We start from the raw sequence: 25,314 nt of genomic DNA, 5'->3' as shown, positions 1-25,314 counted from the left end.
AAGTCTAACGTCGGTACCGGGCAAATTAGTTGAAACAATAGTAAAGAATAAAATTGTCAGACACATAGAAAAACATAAGTTGTTGGGCAAAAGTCAATATGGTTTCTGTAAAGGGAAATAGTGTCTTACTAATCTATTAGAGTTCTTTGAAGGGTCAAAAAACATGTGGACAAGGGGGATCCAGTGGACATAGTGTACTTAGATTTCCAGAAAGCCTTTGACAAGGTCCCCCACCAAAGGCTCTTATGTAAATTAAGTTGTCATGGGATAAAAGGGAAGGTGCTTTCATGGATTGAGAACTGGTTAAAAGTCAGGGAACAAAGGGTAGGAATAAATGATAAATTCTCAGAATGGAGAGAGGGTAACTAGTGGTGTTCCCTGAGGGTCAGTCCTAGGACCAATCCTATTCAACTTATTCATAAATGATCTGGAGAAAGGGGTAAAAAGTGAGAAGGCAAAGTTTGCAGATGATACTAAACTGCTCTAAATAGTTAAGACCAAAACAGACTGTGAAGAACTTCAAAAAGATCTCACAAAACTAAGTGATTGGGCAACAAAATGGCAAATTTAATGTGGATAAATGTAAAGGAATACACATTGGAAAAAATAACCCCAACTATACATACAATATGATTGGGGGCTAATTTAGCTACAACAAATCAGGAAAAAGATCTTGGAGTCATCGTGGATAGTTCTCTGAAGACGTCCACACAGTGTGCAGAAGCAGTCAAAAAAGCAAACAGGATGTTAGGAATCATTAAAAAGGGGATAGAGAATAAGACGGAGAATATATTATTGCCCTTATATAAATCAATGGTACGCCCACATCTTGAATACTGCATACAGATGTGGTCTCCTCATCTCAAAAAAGATATACTGGCACTAGAAAAGGTTCAGAGAGGGGCAACTAAAATGATTAGGGGTTTGGAATGGGTCCCATATGAGGAGAGATTAAAGAGGCTAGGATTTTTCAGCTTGGAAAAGAGGAGACTAAGGGGGAATATGATAGAGGTATATAAAATCATGAGTGATGTGGAGAAAGTAGATAAGGAAAAGTTATTTACTTATTCCCATAATACAAGAACTAGTGGCCACCAAATGAAATTAATGGGCAGCAGGTTTAAAACAAATAAAAGGAAGTTCTTCTTCACACAGCGCACAGTCAACTTGTGGAACTCCTTGCCTAAGGAAGTTGTGAAGGCTAGGACTATAACAGAGTTTAAAAGAGAACTGGATAAATTCATGGTGTTTAAGTCCATTAATGGCTATTAGCCAGGATGGGTAAGGAATGGTGTCCCTAGCCTCTGTTTGTCAGAGGGTGGAGATGGATGGCAGGAGAGAGAACACTTGATCATTACCTGTTAGGTTCACTCCCTCTTGGGCACCTGGCATTGGCCACTGTCGGTAGACAGGATACTGGGCTAGATGGACCTTTGGTCTGACCCAGTATGGCCGTTCTTATGTTCTTTTCTTAGAATATCCAGAAATCCTCGCTGTTTTACTAGTAAAGGGTCGGGGTGTGGAAGTTTCTAAACATAAAATTATTTTGAGTGTACTCTTTAACAGCTAATTTCTTTTAGCGGCAAAGTGACCATTCTGGAGTATAGTAATGGAAAATGTATGTTTAATTTTTATTGTAGTATGAGCTATTAGAAAAGTCTGTGAAAGAGTTCTGTAATCTTGTCATACACCTTGCACTGAACTACTGTTGTAGTCTCTTCTACTATAATAAGAAACAACAAGCAGACAAAATCCCAAGAGGACTACAAACATATTGCATGATCTTCCAGCATGGTAATCCTTGTCTTCCGATGTTCCCTCCCTAGGCCTTTTATTGTCGTCATCAGTTGCTTTATTATGTATAATACAGATTGTAATATCTGTTGTGCTGACACCAGTAATTTGTGTATGTGCAAAGCCTCATGTACTAATGATGCTGCATTAAAAAACAAAAAAGCAATATGAAGAAAACCATTTGTTAAACCAACATCCGGTTAAACAGCGTGAGTGCAATCATGTGTTGATGGAATGTTCTTGATGTAGCCTTTCCTGAAGTTTCCCTTGTCTAGAACTGTCCTCCATCTCTTTGCCTCATTGGCGTGTATGTATGTGTGTGCGTCTTCAAGTTGGCAGGACCTGACAAAATTCACATGAGGATACTTTCAGAACTTGTGGAGGATGGGAGAGATCCCAGAGGCCTGGAAAAGTGCAAATATATTACCTATCTATAAAGGGAATAAGGACAACCCAGGGAATTACAGACCAGTCAGCTTAATTTCAGTACCCAGAAAGATAATGGCGCAAATAATCAAACAAGCAGTTTGTAGATAACAAGATAAGTAACAGTCAACATGGATTTGTCAAGAATAAATCACATCAAACCAACCTAATATCCTTTTTTGACAGGTTAACAAGCTTTGTGGATGGGGGAAGAAATAGATGTGCTATATCTCGACTTTAGTAAGGCTTTTGATACTGTCTCTCATGATCTTCTCATAAGCAAATTAGGGAAATATAGCCTAGAGGAACCTAGTGTATGGTGGATACACAACTGGTTGAAAAACCGTACTCAGAGAGCAGTTATCAATGGTTCACAGTCAAGCTTGAAGGCCATGTCAAGTGGGATTCTGCATTTATCTGTCCTGGGTTCAGTTTTATTGAGTATCTTCATAAATGATTTAGATAATGGCATAGAGAGTACACTTATAAAGTGTGTGGACAATACCAAGCTGGGAGGGGTTGCAAGCACTTTGGAAGATATGATTAGAATTCCAGTTCTGGGCACCACTCTTTGGGAAAGATGTGGACAAATTGGAGAAGGTCCAAAGGAGAGCAACAAAAATGATTAAAGGTATAGAAAACATGACCTATGAGGAAAAATTGAAAAAAATTGTGTTTTTTTTTTTTCAGTCTGGAGAAGAGAAGACAGGGGTGGGAAGGTGGGAGAGGGGAGGGGGACATAAGTCTTCAAGTATGTAGACGGTTGTTATAAAGAGGACAGTGATAAATTGTTCTCCTTGACCACTGAGGATAGGACAAAAAGTAATAGGAGATTTAGGTTAGCCATTAGAAAAAAACTTCCTAATTGTTAGGGTAGTTAAGTTCTGGAACAACTTACCTAGGGAGGCTGTGGAATCTCTGTCATTGGAGATTTTTGAGAACAGGTTAGACATACACCTGTCAGGGATGGTCTAGATAATACTTCGTTCTGTCTCAGTGCAGGAGACTGGTCTAGATAACCTATCAAGGTCCTTTCCAGGCCTACATTTCTATGATTCTATGTGAGGCGTCTAACCTGTGTGCCTCAGTTTCTCCATCTGTAAAATGGGAATAATACCTACCAATTATAGAAATGTTTTTAGCCTTTAAAATGCTTTTGAGATCCTCAGATGGAAGCTGTTGTAGAAGTGCAATGTAAAAGAACTGATGCTTTCCAAACACTAACCTCCCAAGCTGCTGTCTCATTTCCAGGGTCAATACTGTAACTTTAAGGAGTTTGTTCAAAGAGAACATATGTACATTTGATGATGTGTGACCACTACCACTCATCTTTACATGCAGCTTTTCTAGGGTCTACACATAGCGTAACTGCAAAGCTGTCTGAAATGTGTACATTTGCATGGATGACTATTTTTGTATAGCTTTAATGAGAGGCCCAGATGTTGTGAAAATTGGACTAAATTACCACAAAGTAAATTATAATAGCATGCTATGTGGCTCTCAAAGTTCCCCCTTTCCTTTTGCTCCTTGGCTTTTTCATAGTGCTTTAGATATCTGATCTTTTTTTAAAAAAAAAATACTAATGTAATGTCTTATCTTTTGTTGGCAATGCTTTTAAAATAAAACACTTTATTCCCAGGGCAGTGAAAGCGAACACGTAACTATCACTGGGATTCTAAGTCAAGAGATGGGGAGAAACAGTGGGTGAAGCTCCAGCTGCTCTATTATACCATTTGTTTTAACAGAGCAGTATAGAAGCCACTACATAGTGCTATCACAGACAATATTGCAAATTGTGTTTATCTGCGGCCTGGTCTACACTAGCCGGAGGGGATCGATCTAAGTTACACAACTTCAGCTATGTGAATAACGTAGCTGAAGTCGATATACTTAGATCTACTTACAATGGTGTCTTCACTGCGGTAAGTCGACAGCTGACGCTCTTCCGTCGAATCCGCCTGCATCTCTCGCCCTGGTGGAGTACCGGAGTCGATGGGAGAGCGCTCAGCGGTTGATTTATCGCATCTAGATTAGACACGATAAATCGACTCCTGCTGGATTGATTGCTGCCCATCGATCCAGCGGGTAATGTAGACAAGCCCTGAGTATGTGAGCAGTGAGCTCCTCCTTTAAGATGCTGAATGTGGGCTCGATTCAATTCGGGCTGATTTCAACAGACCAGATCAATGCCACCATTAAAGCCTGTTTACTCCTTAGGGGTATGTCTATGCTGCAATTGAAAGTATGAGTTGTAGCTCAGGTATGTGTGTTCACGCTAGCTCTAACCGAGCTAGCACAGATAAAAACAGCATGTAGATGGGCTTCATCTTTTAGTGTAGTGAGATTAAAAGTAGTGTGTTAGCTAGATTAAAGCTAATGCAAATCATACCTTGCAGTTTAGGCAAACCTGAAGTGTCTCTGTTGGACCAAAGGCACTTTCCCAGGTGCAGTGCTCACCTCCATGTAAGCCAACAAAGAATTATGTGATGTTGAAACACTCGACCATACTTGCCAGGCCATCTCCTTGCTAGGTAGATATTGATTGTTATACAGTCACATTTTTAAAATCTATTCATTGCCTTTTGTCTTGTTTTATTCTTCTTCACCAGGACTCTGTTAAGTGGCTTCCCAAGTCTCCTAAACTCTACAGCGGCCATAACTGGAGCTCGCAGAGCTCTCGCTGGGCCTCATTAAAGGGAAGAGAAAGTTTTCATGATGGCAATGTGTATAAATTCAGCTCAGGCAATGAAAAATGGAAGGAAGGGAGAATCAGTCCTGAGCAAGAAGCAGAGGAATTGGAGGATCCTGATGAGGATGTGAGTAGCTTCCTTTACAATCTCAAAGACACAATCTAGTAGATTAAAAATCTATTCAACCCATTCAATTTTGGATTCACCGAACATCTGGATCCTCCTGGTTAGAAAGGAGCTATAGTTTCCTGAACTGACCTGGTCGCTGTTCTAATCCATAGTTTCAATGTTCCTGTTTGTGTTTTGTGGTGGAGGAGATGGAATCACTTTCAGTCCTTTATTTATTTTGATTGAAATACATTTAAGCAGATGCCTCTCCCAGATTCTAGGAGACTTAACAGTTGTCTAAAACAAAACCACTTGGGACAGAGCCCCAAACCCACACTTAATAAATAAATAAATCTGGCCAGCAATGGAAAATAGAAATATCCCCTGTTTCCCTAGAAATCCCTAACCTTCCATATCGACATCCCTCCCCAAGCTCTAGTGAAGTGGGCTATTCAGCATACCTTGATGATCAGTGGATTCGGACTATTGGGGAATAAGGAGGGGAATGGAGAGTGAATTCCAGAGACAAAGGGCCTCATGTTAATTAGTTATATCTATACAAATGCGAGTGTGTAGAAGTTATAGAAGTCTGAATGTTTTGAATTGAGTAAATGCAGGTTATTTGGATAACATTGGCTTCAGTACAGTCCTTACAGAGATCAGAATATAAACCCTTGATCAGTGCTGTCTAAAAGCTAGGTTGGGACTTGGTGTACTCACTCATGTAAGAGCTCCCCTTATGTCCCACATGGTGCTCAAGCTACTCCTACTCCTGAAGCATGTAGACAGAGCCTTGGTTCTTCCTCCCCTTAAATCACTGACCAGCAGAGCTGAGCTGGCCTGAGGTGGTTGTAATTTGCTTGTGGTACAAGCCAGCAGCAAATTTATACCCCTTGGATCACGGGGGAGAAAGTAGTGAGGAAATTGTTCCTCAGAGCCAGAGTCCGTTACCTGTTCTGCCCCAAGCTGGTGCAGCTACTCAGTACCCCATGCATAGGGTTTGTCGCAAAGCCACAATCTAGCCTTAAAAATCAATGGCCTGATAAGGACCAGGAGTTTTACTCTAGGAAGGTTGGCAGGATAAGGCCTATTGTCTTGCTTTGTATTAAACACTGCAACTTTAGAAAGAGAGGCTGAAATCCTGGCCCAGTTGTTGATGCACGTTTGTATGTTAAATAATTTTATTTCCAACTAGGGCTGTCAATTAAATGCAGTTAACTCAAGTGATTAACGAAAAACATATTGTCTAGGTTAAAAAAATAGTTGCAATTAATCACAGTTTTAAACACACAGTTAATAATAGAATACCAATTTAAATTTATTATAAGTATTTTGGATGTTTTTCTACATTTTCAAATATGTTGATTTCAATTACAACACAGAATGCAAAGTATATAGTGCTCACTTTATATAATTTTTTACTACAAATATGTGCACTGTAAAAAAAATAAAAAAGAAATAGGATTTTTCAATTCACCTCATACAAGTACTGTCATGCAATCTCTTTATCGTGAAAGTGCAATTTACAAATTTGATGCTCAAAAACAAAACAACATAAAACAAAACATCAGTTCTACTTCTTGTTCAGCCAATCCCTAAGGCAAACAAGTTTATTTACATTTACGGAGATAATTCTGCCCGCTTCTTATTTACAATGTCACCTGAAAGTGAGAACGGGCGTTCTCATGGCACTGCTGTAGCTGGTGTTGCAAGGTATTTACGTACCAGATATGCTAAACATTCATATGCCCCTTCATGCTTCAACTTGTAGCTTCCACTTGTTTTATCTTTTAATCGTTTGACAGCCCTACTTCCAACTAAAGGAGTAAAGGATAAAGTTGTCAAAAGATTTGATCCAAACCTTTAGCGGCCAAGTTAGAAAGAAAAACACAGTCATATACAAATATGGAAACCCTGTACCCGCAGAGCCAATTTAGAAGAGAGGGGCTGAGATTTGTTTAGCCAGCTTGCTAACTCCTCTCTAATAAAAATAGCATCAAGAAAAACAAAATTGCATATGTGAAGACTGGAAAACCTACTGTGTTTTTTGAAACCAGAGCTGTCTGAAGGAACTGCCCAGCCTGAATGAATTATTGGGGGTGTTTTATGTGGATGGTTTATACATACGTTCTGCTTCTTGGAGCCTGAGCTAAAAGCATGGGTTGGATCACCACCTTCTCATGGATCCTGGGGTTACTGCATGGATCTCTGGGGATCCACAGGAGACATAAGGTCATCTGCAAGGAGGACCTATGCCTCTGAACCATGTATGTGCCTCCATTTCCCCATTCACACTTCCTGGCAGCATGGCTCCAATGTAGTTGTTGTACCAGAGATTCCAGCCGGCCCCTGACTCCCTTAATGGAGGATTCCCACTGCAGAGGAGGTTCTGCATATTAGGTAATCCAGTCCCAAGCTGCATTACCTTATCTCCATGGATTCAGAGAAGGCGGAGGCCTCAACCCTACTAAGGAGAGGCCACCCACTGTCCACCTTCACCCTTACCTAGTCCCCTACCGTTACTTGTGAATCCCAAACCTGCCTCACATGCTCCACAGGGCACTGAGAATTGAGAGGTGGTGCTACAGAGCAGCTGCATGGAGGATCCCCTCTGCACATGAATTTTGGGGGCACAGTTAGGTCTAGTGTCTTCAGTGGAGTTACCCCGATCTACACTCATGTGATAGAGAAAAACACTAATTTACTGAATATAATGTCCAGACTCCTAAACAGTAATTAGGCATTTACATTTCTGTTGTTCTGTCTTTTTCTCTCTTTCTCTAACAAACAGGAGCCGATATCCAAATTTTCTGGCAGTCTTTTTGATACTGATGACAACATTAAAGATCAAAGAAACCCTAGAGCAGCTCTTCAGGAAAAGCACAAGGCAGGAGTGAAAGTGAAGCCTTTTCCAGAAGCTAACAACAGGCCGCAGGCTCCGGCCTCCACAGCAGGCAGCTTTCCAGCAGAGAGCAACAGGTTTCCAGAGGAAACGAAAGAGCAAGTTCCAAGAGCTGCAGAGGTGACACAGCCACCATTAAAGGTAATGCAGCATCTCCCTGAAGAGCCTTTCACTCCCGGCCAGTTCTGTGACTCTTGGTTTATCTGAGAAACTTTGAATTTAAAGGAGACGGTTTTTAAGTGTGATACATAAAGACAAGAAGTATCCTCATCTGACTTACAATATAATCATATAGTGCTCTCCGGGATCCATTCCTGTTCCCATTGGCTTTAGTGGGAACAGGGGTTGGCCCATATTCTTATTTATTTGCAGCCAAACTTTTGAAAAGAAGCCCCTGTTTTTGGGTACCTAAATTTTTGAATGCCCAGCTTCAGACACTTTGGGATGATTTCTCAGAAGGGCTGAACACTCACAAGTCCAAGTGAATTCCATGGGAGTTGTGGATGCACCACATCTATGGAGATCCATCCCAAGGTGTGTCTAGTGGGCACCCAAAACCAGTGATTATTTGTGGATATTTGGGCCTTAGTGACTCACAATTAAAGACACAGCCTTACAGACCCTTATCTGTTTGTACAGACCTTGCCTACTTGAATATCTCTTTTGCAGTTGGTGGGAATGTTCAGATGAGCATGGACTACTGTTATGAGTGGGAATTGCAAAACTGGGCCTTGGATTTACGGAAAAAACTTGTGTGTGTGTGAAGTGGGGGGAAGGAGAGACTAGATCATGGTTTGACCATAGCCCTGGGCATGACATGGCCTAGGTGCACCTCCCCTGGAGCAGCACAGAAAAGGTACTGCATGCCTCAGGGGCTTGCTCTAGAACAGTGGTTCCCAAACTTTTCGGCATCATTCCCCCATCTTAATTTTTGAGAAACCCTTCTGCCCCCCCACCTCTCCTTTACCATCATCCAACCCCCCCTGATCCTAGTCCCCTGACCGCCTCCTCCTAGGACCCCCCCAGTCCTTGTCCCCTGACTGCCCCCTCCTGGGACCCCATCCCCTATCCAACCCCCCTGGTCCCTGACTGCCCCGACCCCTATCCACACTCTCACCCCCCGACAGGCCCCCTGGGACTCCAATGCCTATCCAACCCCCCCCACTCCCTGTCTCCTGACCACCCCCCCCCCAGGACCTTTGCCCCATCCAACCACTCCCTGTCCCCTGTCTGCCCCCTGGGACCTCCTGCCCCTTATCCAACCTGCCCTCCCCCCGGTCCCAGGTCAAGTTAGGGCCAATAGCAGCTACTCGGTGCATGCTTACGGCACTGGGGTCTGGGGAGGCTGCACAGGAATGTAAGGGACAGTTTTACTCCCCTACGTGGATGCACAGGCCAGGCTATAGTCTAGCCTGACAAGATCAATGAAGCATTGTGGAAAATGATGGTCTTGTGAACCTTGGTGCATGTGACTAACTTTACTCTCATGAATGGTCCTATTGAATTCAGTGGGACTACTCAGGCTGAGCATAAATAGTGGTTGGACTCCATGATAAATGGGGCATAATCTAAGTGTTGTAGGTTTTTTAATCAGTATAATAAGGCATTTTCTTGCACGTTTAAAAATAATTAGTTACAAATCAACACACCATGTTAGAACTGTAATCTTAATTAAATACACTGTCTGAGTGGTTTAAAATCCCAGCTGTATTGAAAAGCCCTGAATGTAAAATTTTAACAATTCCATGTTCTGATCGCTTTAGAGGCGTGAGCTCAAGTAGCAAAAGTAAGAGCATCTCAGCTACACACAAGGGTGATTGATGAAACCCGATTTATCTTCCAGCTCAATTTCAAGTTTAAATGGTTTTCCTTAATTCTAATGCAGTGAATATTAGGTATGTTTGCAAGCTATTTCTGCTTTTCAATATCAATGAAATTATTTATTAAAATCGTCAAATAGAACTTGCAAAAGTAATTGTTAATTTAAGTTGCCACTGTGACCTAAACTAATTCCATTGGGCCTGTGTGGTAGGGACTGGAGTTGCAGAATATAGTACAAAGGTGTTGCCCAGATGTACTGAAATTTCTAGGCATGTGAGCGTGCAATAAGAATACAGTGGTAGCTTTAACTCTGAATTCTCTTGCTTTTTTTAAAACCAAAAGGCCTTTACCATTTAATGAGCTAGTAGTCTGAAAAATGTTGATTTAAAAAAAAAATAAAGTGAATATTACATTACAGTAGCACTAAAAAGAGCAGTCTAATTCTAATTTAATGCTAATCAACTGTAATTACCTGGTCCAGAAAAAAAATGCATATGGGATGGGAACTTGTGTGAAATTTCGACCCGAAGTGAGTATAAAAACTTTTCCAAAAAAGAGGTTTACAATTAACTGTGACACATGCATAGAAATAGTGTTGTTGCCAATAAATCATTGATTTATGTGAAAGAAAGAATTTTATCACCCCCTCCCTCGCCCCCCGTTCTCTGAAATGGATACCTGATGATCAGAATACAATAGCACTAGCTATTTCACATGGGATGAAATCCTCTCCTCATTGAAGTCAGTGTGAGTTTTGCCATAGCTTTCAATAGGGCTAGGATTTCATCCATTCAGTAGTACCTGACTCCATAATTAGTCCTCTTAAAAGCAATGGGACTAACCACTAATATACTGCTCAGTATATAAGGGTGACAAAATCAGGCCCATGATGAGAAAATGTAAGCTTCCAAAATTGTCTCTTTAAAACCTAGATCTGGAAATACTGTGTTTCTTCATGCTTCTGGGAAAGGTAAAGGCTATACTTCTATGTGGTAGTATGTGTGAAGAGGATATTACTGCAGCATAAACACCATTTTTCTTTGTGTTGAATTAGATAGATTGTTTACAGAATGGGAACTACAGTATTGCTGCCTGTGTAATGTATGGGGTGCTGTTTCATTCATCGGGCCACTTGTTATTAACTATAATTCTCTTGCAGATAACCATTACTGTGTGCAGTCAAATGGGGAGTCTTGGTATTAGCATTGCTGGTGGAAAGGGCTCATCTCCATATAAAGAAAATGATGAGGTGCATTTCATTACTCCAACATTTACCAAGTAATCATTCAGAAAGAGATGGAAAAAAGCAATTTTTGGAAGCTAGCCGATTTAGCTGTCTTCTTTCTGAAGTCATCTTCAGTGTAATGCTGTAATCTTAGTAATAAAAGTTGACAAGGGGAACAAAAGGGTATTCTTAGATTTGTCCCCAAGATAGATGTTGAAGTTGGTGGTAGCTTTTTAACTGTGACGCCTCCTTGAGGAATGATCTTTGCAAGGAAGCATCACGTGAACGATTAGTTCCTGAAGAAGGCCTCACAGCTGAAATCCCATTGGTTATTTTCCACCTGAATTCAAGGAAACTCCATTTGCAGCCCACACACTAATGCAGCTTCCATCCCACTTGTTTGTTCACACTAACCCCTTTTTGAACTAGTACTTGTCTTTTCTCAGTTTATCATTCAAATCCTTATTCTCAAATATGTCCCTCAAGGCACTGGGTAAACTGTTAATGACTTTTATTTATTGCTGTTTGTATCAGTCAGCGACGTATCAGTCAGTTAACATTTCCTGTTCATGTGTTAATTAAGACATTTATCTTATATTCATTTATAGGCAGCTGAGCAATAGGCTTTGAAAATCAATTTGCTGCGCATGTACTTTTTAACATCCAAGAGCAATGGGATAAACTCTGTTGGATCTGAAATTTTGTGTTTGATGTTACCAGGCAATCTTAATTGCACGGGTGGCCAAAGATGGCCCAGCGGAGTTGACTGGGGTACAAGGAGGAGACAAAGTGCTGGAGGTAGAAAGCTTTATTTGTTAACGGAGTGCTGTATTTTCTTATGTGAGCGCTATTCTGTCCTCCTCCCCCACTGGGTCATATAAACATATGCTTAATCTGATTTTCTATGCACCTGAATCAAAATCCTTAATCTCAATATCCCAGATTTTGGAATTTTGGATCCAGAGTTGGACTTTGCACCCATTGGAACCATTTTTAGTTTCAATATGCAAATTATTCATGAAATGACATCCTTGACTTCTGATCTTATTCCCATTATTTACCATATATTTTTCAGATCTTATACTTTCTAAGCGTTTAACAAAATATCCTGATCTTTAATGGCTAATTCATAAAAAAAAAATGCCCTTATTATGAACCTGAAAATTCAGTGCCTTTATTAGTTCAATGACTAATTCTGAGAAGGTTTCTTATTTACCTCAGTTAGATTTATTAGGCCAGATTCATCAAAGCTTGGTACAGGAAGTACAACCTACACTTCCTTATACCTTCAAGAGGATGCTCACACTGGGGAGGTCAGCCCATAATTACTCCACTGATACAGGCTTCAAATGAGATGTGCTAAATAATAAGTGTGTATGTCTGGTTGCTCTACCTTTGGGACCTTTTCTCCACCAGTGCCACCTGTTCTTTTGAATCTTGTAGGTCCCTCAAGTGTCCCCCAGTGAGGCGATTACAGATGTTTTGTGCCAGGATTTTCCTCTGAACAGCCTTTGCCAGGGCTGTCCTGGGATGAATTTACCCAGTGGTGCTACTATTCCCAGCTATAGTTTTCAAACTAGTAACCTTTTATTATTGTTGCTAGCACTCTATTATTATTATTATTATTATTATTATTTTTCCTAGAGTTAATACTATTTATTCTGACATGTTTCTTGTTGAATCAAGATAGATACACAATATATATTGTTGGCTGCATTGGGGATATAATGCATGATCTACAAAGTATACTTTTATAGAAAAGTCCTGGAGAATGGATAAAAAAATAAGGATGTATAGAAATTAAACAGGATTCTACAGAAATTACTACAAGAAATTATAGAATGTAACAGAATGATATCCTTTCTCTTGCATGTTTAAAACTACCCTACAGAATTTAATAGAGGATTATATTCCTGTGGTTGAATTCTACAGGTTGGCTGAAAAATTCTTTGGAAAGGTTATAATTCTCTGTTAAACGTTATAGGACTTTTCCATGGGGGTGAATACAAACTTTTTCTTTGAATAAAGGACTATTATTATCTGAAAACAGTTGGATTTTGGCAAACTGAAAATTTGAAAGCAACATTGTTATCCGTATGTATTTCATATCAGAAGATTATCTGCAAAATAAATCCACTTTTCTAGTTATGATTGGCCCTACTGTGCCCTCAATTTTGAAGTAGAATTCCTGATTGAAATAAGTAGACAGTTCTGCTTAAAAATCAATGGTGCAGTGTGGCCTCATGCAGTAATAATCTCTGAGAACCCACAGAGTTACTCAACATGTGTTAGCTATTAAATATTGTTCAGTTGGTGATCATGTAAAATCAAGAATCAAAAAGGGAAGACATTCCTTCTCAAATATGTGGCTGATTCAACAAATATCTGCATTTTCTGTGCATGCCACAAGATGGCACTATTAGCAGAAAAATTCAGATACTTTAAGATGTGGGGAAAACATTCACTTTTTTGTGAGATGAAAAGGAATTAATGCATTCAAATATGTTTAAAAAGGGAGTTTTAATGTTTTGATAACAGGACCAATCTCAGTTCAAGAAACTAAAATTGTCACTTGGCTTTGTTTTACAAGTTTTTAGTGTTCTGACCTTTTCAACAACTCAGTGACTTAAGGAACAGTGAAAGAGGAATTAGCGCATGCTATTTGAATTAACCCTTGTGAAATCCTACATGACAATGGGTCTAGTCACTGTTTAAGCTGATCTGAGTGCGGGGGAGTTAGTTATCCTTTATGTTAGCAGTACCCAGAAAATAAAGATGGTCATTTTATGCTTTTTTTCCCCCCCTCAAGGGATCCATCCTTTTAGAACCAAACACGCCTGACTCAGGTCCTGTTGAAGCACCAGCTAAAAGCAGCCCATTCCAGACAGTAAACCACATCATAACAGTAAGTGAAGTTGGTGAATTCAGTGAACAAACAGTAATGCTTACACAAATATTTTTTGAGCTGTGTTACAAATGCTGCCCCAGCATTCAGACAGACAGCATTATCAAAAATTTTGAATTAATAAAAAGTTGGATAATAAAAGAAACACTGCATTGTGGGCCAGATTATCAAGTACTCAGCAGCCACAATCAGGACCAAATTTCCAAAAGAGCTCAACTCCCATTGAGAAATCAAACTAAGAAATCAGATTTTCACTGTTTTCGGTCTCTTGAAAATCTTTCCTTAAGTGTCACGCTGGGTGCTGAATATTTTTGTGAATCTGACCCTTCCTTAGGTGCTTAAATGGAAACTGAGCTCTTTTAAAAATCTGGGCCCAGCTGGGGATTCTGCTGAGCACTTGAAAGTCTGTCCCATTATCTATTAGGAACATACTGTATAATCCAGGGATACTCAAAGGAAAGAGGCAAGACCACATTGTCTAAAATAGTCTCACAAATTTGAGCCTTCAGACTGGAATGCCTGCCTGCTTCCCCTAGAGCTGTTACCAGGTGGCTTCACCTACCAATAGAATACTTTGTTTCAATTCCCTTTCCTCCAGCCTCTCTCTCAAACCACACCTGCCTGTGACACAGCTAATGGGGCAGGGAAAGCTCTTTACACTAATTTATATGTACAAACATATGATTCAGTTTTGATTAAACCTCTGGAATTTTTTAAACAATTTGATTGCAAAGTTGGACACATGACCAAAAATAGATCAGAGCTAGACCAAGCTGGAGGACACAAAATGATTTTGAATTTGGCTTTGTTTTGAATTGGAAACTTTGAAATGCGCCACAAAGGAAAATTTTCTAAATTGTTTAGTTTTGGAGCAATTGAAATGTTTCATTTCAACGAAATCAAAGTATTATGTTAGAATAGAAATGAAATGTCATTTGAAATGGAATGTCATTTCAAAACAAAACATCAAAACGGAACAGGTCAATGTTGTAGGAACTTAGTTTTTTTTCAGTTTTTGTCCAAAACAAAATGTTGGCAAAATCGACATGATTTCCTGAAGCATTTTGATTTAGAATGAACTGGCTTAAGGTTTTCCGACCATCTCTAGGCAGAGCTAATAGCCTCTTGAGAGGCTATTAGTGGATATTGGAGGCTAATAGTCTGTCGGACATCATCATTGCGATTCAACGGGAACATGATTGAAAAGGCTGATTAATATGGTGGTTGGCTGACCAAATCTTTTGTAGAAGGAGCTGGCTGGCTTCTCCCTTGGATTTCTGCTGAGGAGAGAAACTGATCACTTCCCATGTTATCTCCTGATGGTAACATAACCCAGCTGCCTTCTATAATATTTCTTTCCAGATACGGCCAGCTAGCCAAGAGGAGGGGACAGGTTAGACAAAGCTGGCCCCTTTAGAACAGGAGACCCTGAAGGAGCCAGCTAGCTAGAGCTGTTTCAGGTGATGAGGTGCTTCCACACATATTTTCTGCAGAGAAATTTTTGCATTGAAATCTTTGTAAATGTGTCTCTGCAAGAGACTTACTCACAGAAGTCTTTAGGCTGACTTGTGCATAATATAAAACACTCGCTGGGACTGTCATCTCTTTGGGAATATTATCCTATTGACTCTGGATTTAGTCAATGCCTCATCTTATATTATTCTTACTCCATCTTTACTCAGGCACAGCTCCTGTTGACCTTCAGTGGGAGTTTTTCCTGAGAAAGGATTGCAGCATTGGGTCCAGACATCTGGAGAAAAGACCTATACTATTCAGAGGGATGGACTAGATGGTGCAGAGGGATGGACTAGATGGTGCAGAAGGTTCTTACTAAAGCTCTGGTGGGATAGAATCTTCCTCTTATTAAAGATCTAGGACATAACATTATAATGATCTCTCTGTCCTTCGCAGAGTGTTCTTCGCCCCTGTATTTCTGATCATGCCTCAAAAACTGACAGGAACATCTTTCTCTACATTTATTAAGTTATATATTCAGAAATAAAACACTTTGTGTGTTTTAATCAGGAAAAATTCTCCCTTTTATTATTAATTATACCTCTGTTCTTTCAACAACCTGCCTGGCCTCTTTTATCTCCTATCCTTAGGATGTCTCCATAGATGGTATCACTGCTATGACAAAAGATGTTGTCTCCAACAGATTCAATTTCTCCTCTCTGGTCTTCCATTCTTCAAAGAGCTGGTTGCTCCAGATTATTTTGAAAGGCTCATTTGAATTTTAACTAGTCCAAAATCCAAATGCTTAAATGCCAGCCTTCAGCTTTAATGCCACTTTGAATTATTAGTAATTAGTTAGACAAACAAGAAAAGCTCTTTCATGCTGCATCACTGTTTTTTTTCAAAGTAAAAAATTAGGCCAGGTCTACACTACCACTTACTTTGGTATAACTTGCGTTGCTCAGGGATGTGAATATGCCACCCCCCTGAGTGACATAAGTTACACTGACCTAAGCACCAGTGTGGACAGCGCTATGTTGGCAGGAGAGCTTCTCCCACCAACATAGCTACCACCTCTCGCAGAGGTGGATTTATTATGCCGATGGGAGAGCTTTCTCCCATCGGCATAGAGCATCTTCACCGGATGCACTACAATGGCATAGCTGCACCAATGCAGCTGCGCAAATGTAGCACTTCTAGTGTAGATTAGCTCTCAGAAACAAACTAGCTTTTTTAAAATTTGTGATTGACCAGTTTAACTTTTGAAATTTACAATCTCAAAAACTAAAATTACAATGAAATATAGTTTTCATTGACAAACTTTACAAAGTTGCCATAGCTATGCAAAAAAATTACTGACACACAGCAAAATAACTGCATCAGTGTTAATTCACATCTTTTGTTATTTTGGGGCAACTCTGTGTGGACGTTCTTGTTTCAGAATAGGAGTGTCTAAGTGTGAGTTAGCTTAAGTTGATTCCTTATTAATTTAAACTAAATCAAAGTAAGACATTTTGAATCCACAAAAGAGTGTCCACACACAGACTTGCCAAAAGGCTTGAATTAAAACTGATGTAGTTATTTCAGTTGTGTGTACAAAAGTCCTGAGAAGCCAAAGGATCAAAGGCTGAAAAAATAACCTAACGCCATGGGACTCAAATCACTGCCTATGGAGCTCTGTGCTTTCAGAGCAAGTCCTCACTTCACCTATTTCCAAAAGGACTGCATCACTCAGGCTTGCCCCCATACTATGCTGTCTTGGATTCTGCATGCTTTTTATCTGATTCTGTTTCTTTATCTTCCCCGTCTTCCTCTTTTTCCTCCTGGAATAATAGTTGCTGCTTCGGCATTGACCCTGACTCACCTGCACTGCCTGGTTTTCTCCAAGAACATGATTTTCTGTTGTTCTATTCCTCTGTCTTCAGTATCTGCTGCTGTTTCTGGAGACTAGACATCTGATCCTCTGTTTAAAGGAAATCAAACCTTATTCTCCAACTCTGAGTTTGCATTGCCAATGGACTCTCTCCAATACAAATGTTATCAGCATCACCTATCCTTCTCTTCTCTTAGTGCTTCATGCTTCATTTCTGGTCCATCTTTGTTGCAACTTGTGACCTAATGATTCCTTATTATTACCAGACTATTTGGACTTAGTATCATTTCCAAATCCTGTCATGTGATATTTCACCAGTGTCCATTAAAATTCATTTTCCTTATCTTTCTGCCTTAAACCTGCAAATTTCCCATGTTTCCTCTGTTGTAGTGTTGTATGTCATTTATCAATTCAGTCAGCCCTAATTACTAATCATTGCTGATTTTTCAAAGAAGCCTACAAGTATTTCAAGGTGAGTTGGGCATCTATTCCCATAAGTGGCCTTCAGTTTAAAGGAAATCTCCCCCCCCCCCCAAATCATTGAAATAATCAATCACACCTTATTGTTTATGCAAAGCTGGATAGGAATAGTTTTTCCCATCTTGTGAAACTTTTGGAAATTAAAAAAAAATTCCCATTCCTCATCCTGCTAAAACAGAGACCTGATTCAAACCTGGGACTTGAACCTAGGTCACCTGCATCCCAGGTGAGTGCCCTACCTACTGGACTAGAGAATCAGTCTCTCACTCCATGAATAGTTAACTATTTATACAAAGTGGAATAGCTCCAACAGGAGAAACTGTGCAAGACCCACCCTAGAGAACCACATAGTCTGGTGATCAGGACACACCTGAGGTGTAGGAGACCCAGATTTAAGTCCTTGGTCTGAATCAAGCATAGCAGGGGCTTGAGCTTGAATCTCCCACAGCCCAGAGAAATGCCCTACCTACCAGACTATTCTAGGTGCTGGCTCATTCTCTCACAACCTGCAGAAGAATTGTGCTGGTAAAGGATGTTCATAACCACTGCTATACCGGAGGTCCTAGAGTTGGTCAGCACAGCCCCCAAAGTAGGTGGCACTGGCCAATGAGTGTGCAGAGTAAAGCTCTCCTTCTGGGGGAGGCAATGCAAAAAGAAAAAAAAAAACCCTGGTGTGAAAAGCCTTGGCTGTGATAATCTCAATTAGTGTGTCTGTCCCTCAGTTTGCAAGCCCTCCGTTACTTGGGCTGAACCATCTAGGCACGCATCACTTTGCCTTTCATTCACATTGCTCAGATATGATCCAAGAAAATCTTTACATCATTCAGAATCAAAATGGACAAATCTTTTTCATCTACAGTCAATCCAGGCCTTGCAAGAAAATGTCCTCCTGACGCCAGACTGATTAAAAACTCAAATGTAAGCATCAATAACTTCTTTCCATTTCTAGTAGTTTTTGCTATCTCAGGAAAATGTAAACTTTTCACTGAAATGTGATAAATTTTCTTTCTCCATACTTCAGACATCACCTCATCTTTGTCAGTTTATTGAAGCAAAAGTAATTGAATCTTCAGCTCAAAGCAACAGAAATCAGAAGAGACAATTAAAATGGAATACAGAATGCTTTAATCATCTTCAGTGATAGTCAGACTTTTGTTCCAAAATTGTTACAAACGAAGCTTCTCAGAGTGAATGCTTTGAGAAACCTGTTATCTTGACATTACATGATTTGATATTATTTTCAGACACCTAAAGTTTTCTATGAAGAATTGCATTATCACTGATCAAAAACACCTACATGGGCCTTAGTGTTGTCAGATCATTTTTTTAACATTCCCTTCTAATTAGGTAATTTTAGATATTATAATATCTGCTTCTCAACAGGCTTGCCTCTTGTCTAGGCATTTACTCCTCTGCCAGTGGGTGCAAGTTGCAGAGCCGCCCAGAGGATTCAGTGGGCCTGGGGCAAAGCAATTTCGGGGGCCCCTTCCATAAAAAAAAGGTTGCAACTCTATAGAATGCTATATTCTCGTGGGGGCCTGGGGCAAATTGCCCCATTTGCCTCCCCGCCCCCTGGGTGACCCCTGCCACCTGGTAGTAATTGTAAAAGATCTGATTACTATGTTCTGCATTTATAAAGGGCCCTTTGCTGTGGAGAAGTGCTCTAGCTGCCACAGCAGTTAAAAGCAGGCCCGCCTGGGTAGACACAGCAGTCAAGTTACTGCAATGTTTGCCAGGAAGAAAGCAAATGAAAAACTAAACGAAATCTCAAACTCAAATCAGTCTATCTTGCCCCACAGCTCTTGAAACCAGCCAGCTGGTTCATTTTATTCATGCTCTGCAGTTGTATTAGAGCTGGTTGTGAACTTGAGAACCACTGTGTGGGGACGTGAGGGACCGGCTTTTTGTTCTGTGTTCGCACAGCACCTAACGCAATGGGCCTTTGTCCATGACCAGGGCTCCTAATTTGAGCTCAGAACATGCATGATGAGGATAAGTGAACTGTTATTGCCTGATGTGAACTATTGATCCTGTGTCAATTGGGGGGACATGGTATTTACTACTGAAATCAGCTGAGTACATATAACCCAAGTGCAAAGACACACCAAAGAGTATATTATTGACTGGAGTTAAGGTTTATGGCAGAAAATTATTGCCCTGCAAGTTAACAGCACAACTGGGTTTTCACCATAGAGCTACGTACACAGACACAGCTGTAGGTTACCACACAATGTACTGTGTGACCATTAGCACGGTGCAGAGGCCAGTGAAGTCTCCTGTCTGTCAGGTTGCAGACTGTCCTGCATTCCATTAAAATCAGCCTGGTTTGCCAGTCTTACATCGCTGGGATACACAAGCTGAAGGTTGTCGAAGGGAAGCTCTCACCCCCACAGTACATTTTTAAGGGCTATTTGAAGAAAAAACGGACTGAGTTTTGGACTGTAGAAATGCAAAGGGGTTGTTTCCTCTTGAGGGGGAGAATTTCTTAGCATAAGCTAAGTCAATGAGAGGGTTTCTCCCATTGACCCAGCACGGTATAGACACTGCAATAAGTTGACCTAATGTACAGTAACTCCTCGCTTAACGTTGTAGTTGTGTTCCTAAAAAATGTGACTTTAAGCGAAACAATGTTAAGCAAATCCAATTTCCCCATAAGAATTAATGTAAATGGGGGGGGGGGGGTCAGGTTCCAGGGAAATTTTTTTCACCAGACAAAAAACTAATATATATATACACACACACACATACTCTGTGTGTGTGTGTGTGTGTGTGTGTGTGTGTGTGTGTGTGTGTGTGTGTGTGTAAGTTTTAAACAAACAATTTAATACTGTACACAGCAATGATGATTGTGAAGCTTGGTTGAGGTAGTGAAGTTAGAGGGTGGAAGAGGGAGCTGCCGGCAATTGATAGCCTGCTGGGCAGCTACTGCACAGGGAACTTAGGGGAGCGGGGAGCTGATAGGGGGTTGCTGGTCCACCCTGGTTCCAAGCCCCCACCAGCTAGCTGCAACAGGCTGCTCTTCCTGCCAGCAGTGGACAAAGCAGGCGGCTGCCAAACAACGTTATAAGGGAGCATTGGGCAACTTTAAACGAGCATATTCCCTAATTGATCAGCAATGAAACAACGTTAACCAGGATGACTTTAAGTGAGGAGTTACTGTACGTTGACTCCAGCTACATTATTCACGTAGCTGGAGTTGCGTAACTTAGGTTGGCTTAGCCCTGTAGTGTAGACCTGCCCTCAGACAAAACCATATTGAATGATACATTAGAAGATGAGGGAGATGGAGTGAAGTGTGCTCATCAGCAGCTTAAACAACATCTAAACCTGCTGTGGTCGGAGGGGGTTGTGAAGAAGGGAACACATTTGTCTTTCTCCATCCTTTTTGCCTTTTGCTAAATCTGAGCCTGTGCATTTTTCTCTAATTTCAGCTTCCTTGTTTTTTCCTTGTTTCTTGGGGGAGCATTATACTCGTACCAACTAAGGAGAAGAATGGGGAGAAAATACAATTCTTTTTTAAGTTTGACTCCTCTGCCCCAACAACACAGGAAACACACAATTAAAAAAAAAAAAAGTACAACACAATTGGGAAATATTCAAATGGGATCCTTCTCCTTTTACAGACCTCATGATTTATTAAAAAAATAACCAAGAGAAACACCAGATCCTTAACCTTGTCTCCAAAAACTCAACATTAGAAGACTTAGACAAGCAAAATAGAGAACAAGTCTGAAAGGTTGTTCCCAAGGGCATTGGAAGGGTTTATGCCTCGATCTCCCGGACAATTGTGTTTGGAGCTGGGCAATGGGCAGACGGCAGCAGATTCCAAAGGACCGAGGAAGGATTTTATAACCTTGCTGTCACTGACGTCAGCATTTTGGGGTTGGGTGGCCCCAGCAGCCATGTTAGTGTTTGCTTCTCTTTCATATCTCTTTGACAGTAATGAAGTCACACTTTTATTTGCATGTCTTGTGGGCTGTCTATTGAAGTTTGATATAATGCCTCAACACACAATCAGTTCATTAAGGTTAAGGCTCTTTCTTTTAATGGAAAAACCAACTGTTATACATGGTGATAAAGTTGAAGCATTTAGGGCTTGTCTGTTTCATGTCAGCTGGAACATTTTAACTAACATGTTTTAAAACTCTAATATAGAGAAAAAAGAACAGGAGTACTTGTGGCACCTTAGAGACTAACAAATTTGTTAGAGCATAAGCTTTCGTGGACTACAGCCCACTTCTTTGGATGCATATAGAGTGGAATAAATATTTATTTATAATATTTGTTAAATTTGTTAGTCTCTAAGGTGCCACAAGTACTCCTGTTCTTTTTGCGGATACAGACTAACACGGCTGCTACTCTGAAACCTGTCAATATAGAGAAAGAAGTCGTATTGCATGCATAATTTTAGCTAGGCAGTTTAATAGGCATGTTTGTATGCAGTTATATGCCTGAGATGTTTAAAGATCTGGAACAGATCATAATGTCTATCTATTTTATCTGTCTAATCTACTCTGCCAGCCCCTTAGGTGCTCAGGTAACATAGTTATTAACTTTATCCTGATAGGCAAAGCTCCTTTTGAATTATGCAGGACATGGTAAATGATGCCTCTGCAATTTATCACATGGACATTGTGTATGTATGAATAATGCACATGGGTTGCTACATTAAATGTCATGTAAGTTTGTGAAACTTGTTTAGATCATTCTTGTATCTTTAACTTCCTTTAAGTTTTCTTTGAGAAAAGGTTGTGCCATCTGTCTTGTCTTTATTTAACCATCACCTTATTGCATTAATTTAAAAGCCAGCAGATGTCAGTATTATCCAAGTCTTGGGAAAGTTGATAAGTACATTCACTACTGCAATTCTCAGGCACATTTTTAGACTCTTCTGATAAAAATTATTATTTTAAAAAAGCTATATATAATTAATTTTATCAGGAATGAGTAGGAATGACCTCCTTCACTCAGAGTAAAGAAATTTAACTTAGACAAGATCTGTTATAGATATAGATACATTATCAAATCCAAACTTTTGCTGGTGTGTACACAGTAAAAAACCTGCTTTAATTCTCTGATGAGGAGTCAGGTGTGTAACTCTTTTACTTTTGTTAAAGTCTAACCATTATTGCCTTTATCAGTGCAAATAAAAAAACAACATTCATTTAGATTTGAACTTATAAAGTGGTGGTTACATTTCACATACAACCTGAAAGTTCTCATCTAGGAAGGTGTGTCCTGTTTAAAACAAATCTCTCTGAAATATATTCCTGTCCAAGGGCAATAGATGATAGCACCACCATTGCACCAGTCGAAAGAAAATTGGGGAATTGTCCCCCTCTTTGAACAAAACTTTCTTTAAGGAAGTTTTCTTCAAGTAAATTCATCTGAACTAGTTCACGTTTTCCTAAGCATATTAAAAATTAGTTCGTTTGAAGAGGGGATTAACAAGTCCCACCTTTCCAACTTCATCTACAACAGGCCAGTCCAAATGCCCCTTTCCCATCCTGTTTACCTGCCCTGGCTCTTCCCATCTTCTTTTGGTTACTGATTGCCAGCCTGGCTTTCCTATCACCCACTCAGCCAGTCCTGGCTGGTTCTCTACCTTCCTTCTTTGACCTTTTGCTTCTGTCTGTGTGTGTCATGGTGCTGGTAGTTCTCTCCCAATGCTTCTAGCATGATAATGTGCTCAGCACTGTTATGCAATCTAATCAGCTATGTTAAGAGACGGGGAAGGTACTTAAGACCTGATCCAAAGCCCATTGAAATCAATGCAAGTCTTTCCATTGGCTTTAATGGACTTTGGTTCAGGCCTCTAGCCAAGTGCTTCAGGGACTGGGGTTAGTTTCAATCTCATTTAACATCTTCCATGACTTGGAAGAGTAATCAAACAACCTATTAATTAAATCTGTGGAAGATACTAAATTGGAAAGGGTTTTAATTATGAAAAAGGGCAGAGATCTATTACAAAGGCTGGGGTGGAGGGTGGCTAAGATGGAACCATGAGCAGGAAGTAAAATGAGATTAAAATGGGAAAACTGTGATACAAAAAGGTCAATGGAATTTTGGGTTATATACACAAAGACATCATCAGTCATGATGCCAGGCAAACTGATAACTATTGTTTTCTGTACAGTTCTGATGAGACCAGCACTGGAAAACAGTACCGTATTTAGTTCTGGGTAGCACATCCAAAGGTGATACTGATAAAGACGAGGCTATTTCCTTTAGGCTCAGTCTGAATCAAACTTGTGGACATAGATTTTAGATAGCCAAGAAGCAACGTATAAATAGTAGTAAAATAGAACCAGTTGAATATGAGATTTATCTCCCCACAATGTCAAAACTATTTCCAGACTCTTAGCAAAGTTTTGTCCCTCAAATTCAGATCCCCATAGTGAAAAGTATTTGAATAGTGTGTCTTGCTTGTGCAATGGATGAACCTGAGAACATAGCAATTTCTCTTAAAAAAAAAAAAGAAAAAAAAAAAAAGAAAAAAAAATGTTCCAAACAGAGAGAAATTAAATTTCTCTCTAAGTGGGATCAGTGAGTGGATTCTGTTCTCACTTACACAAGAGTTGATCAGGAGTAACCAGCACATTGTCAATAGAGATATACTTTTGTAAAACTCCTGGTGAGATCAGAATCAGGCTTGTGTGGCTTTTCTGGGCTCACTTCCATTATCACGCTAAGTCTCTTGTCTATTTTGAGTGCCTTAGAACTGCAGATCATAGAATCATAGACTATCAGGGTTGGAAGAGACCTCAGGAGGTCATCTAGTCCAACCCCCTGCTCAAAGCAGGACCAATCCCCAACTAAATCATCCCAGCCAGGGCTTTGTCAAGCCTGACCTTAAAAACCTCTAAGGAAGGAGATTCCCCCACCTCCCTAGGGAACCCGTTCCAGTGCTTCACCACCCTCCTAGTGAAAAAGTTTTTCCTAATACCCAACCTAAACCTCCCCCACTGCAACTTGGGACTATTACTCCTTGTTCTGTCAATATCTCACGGCCCATCTGATTGCGGTTCTGGACCCCTGGGTGTTGCAACCCAGCAGCTGAGAAACGCTGCACTAGATTCTTCATTAATTTGTCTCCCTATTGGCTATGAATGGGAAGAGAGCATTACATTGTATATGGACCAACTCTGAATGGATCAGTTAGAGCAGATACGGACCAACCCTTCCGTGGTTAGCAGAGATGGGGATGAGGTACAGTGTGTGGATCCACAGCAACATTTCAGCATAGGGAAGGCCTCCAAGAATTGCCAATAACCAAGTCTCTGAGCCAGGAGGGGAGAGAGAAACTGAGGCGGACTAAGTGGGGAGAGAAGTCACAAGCTCCCAGACCTGCTCAGATCCAGTTCCTGTCTCAGCACTGGACAGCTTTTCCTGGTCCCTACTTCTGCGTAGTCCCTGCTTTAAAAAAGCTATATATAATTAATTTTATCAGGAATGAGTAGGAATGACCTCCTTCACTCAGAGTAAAGGGGAATGTGCCGTCCTGGGGAACCACATCAGGTTTAAAGGATTTCAGTGGGTTTAGATATTGGGGTTTAGTGTTCAACAGCTTTTCACTATAATCTGAGTTCCTTCTGAGTTTTCTGGTTTTGATAAAAGCAGTAGTGCAAGTAGGCT

General features: G+C 40.3%; 1 protein-coding gene across 1 annotated transcript in view; it reads left to right on the top strand.

Moving 5' to 3' along the window:
- LOC128834282 (protein scribble homolog) overlaps positions 1–25,314 on the top strand; it is a 36,497-nt gene that overhangs the window by 4,567 nt on the left and 6,616 nt on the right. The window contains exons 2-6 of the mRNA XM_054022890.1: positions 4,830–5,036; positions 7,810–8,061; positions 10,901–10,990; positions 11,687–11,764; positions 13,776–13,871. Coding sequence (XP_053878865.1) covers positions 4,830–5,036; positions 7,810–8,061; positions 10,901–10,990; positions 11,687–11,764; positions 13,776–13,871 — 723 coding nt within the window. The remainder of the gene's footprint in view (positions 1–4,829; positions 5,037–7,809; positions 8,062–10,900; positions 10,991–11,686; positions 11,765–13,775; positions 13,872–25,314) is intronic.

This window comes from Malaclemys terrapin, chromosome 3 (assembly GCF_027887155.1).
Source record: "Malaclemys terrapin pileata isolate rMalTer1 chromosome 3, rMalTer1.hap1, whole genome shotgun sequence".
Classification (NCBI taxonomy): domain Eukaryota; kingdom Metazoa; phylum Chordata; order Testudines; family Emydidae; genus Malaclemys; species Malaclemys terrapin.
Note: the sequence above shows the minus strand (reverse complement) of the source record. Positions and strands in the feature narration are given on the sequence as shown.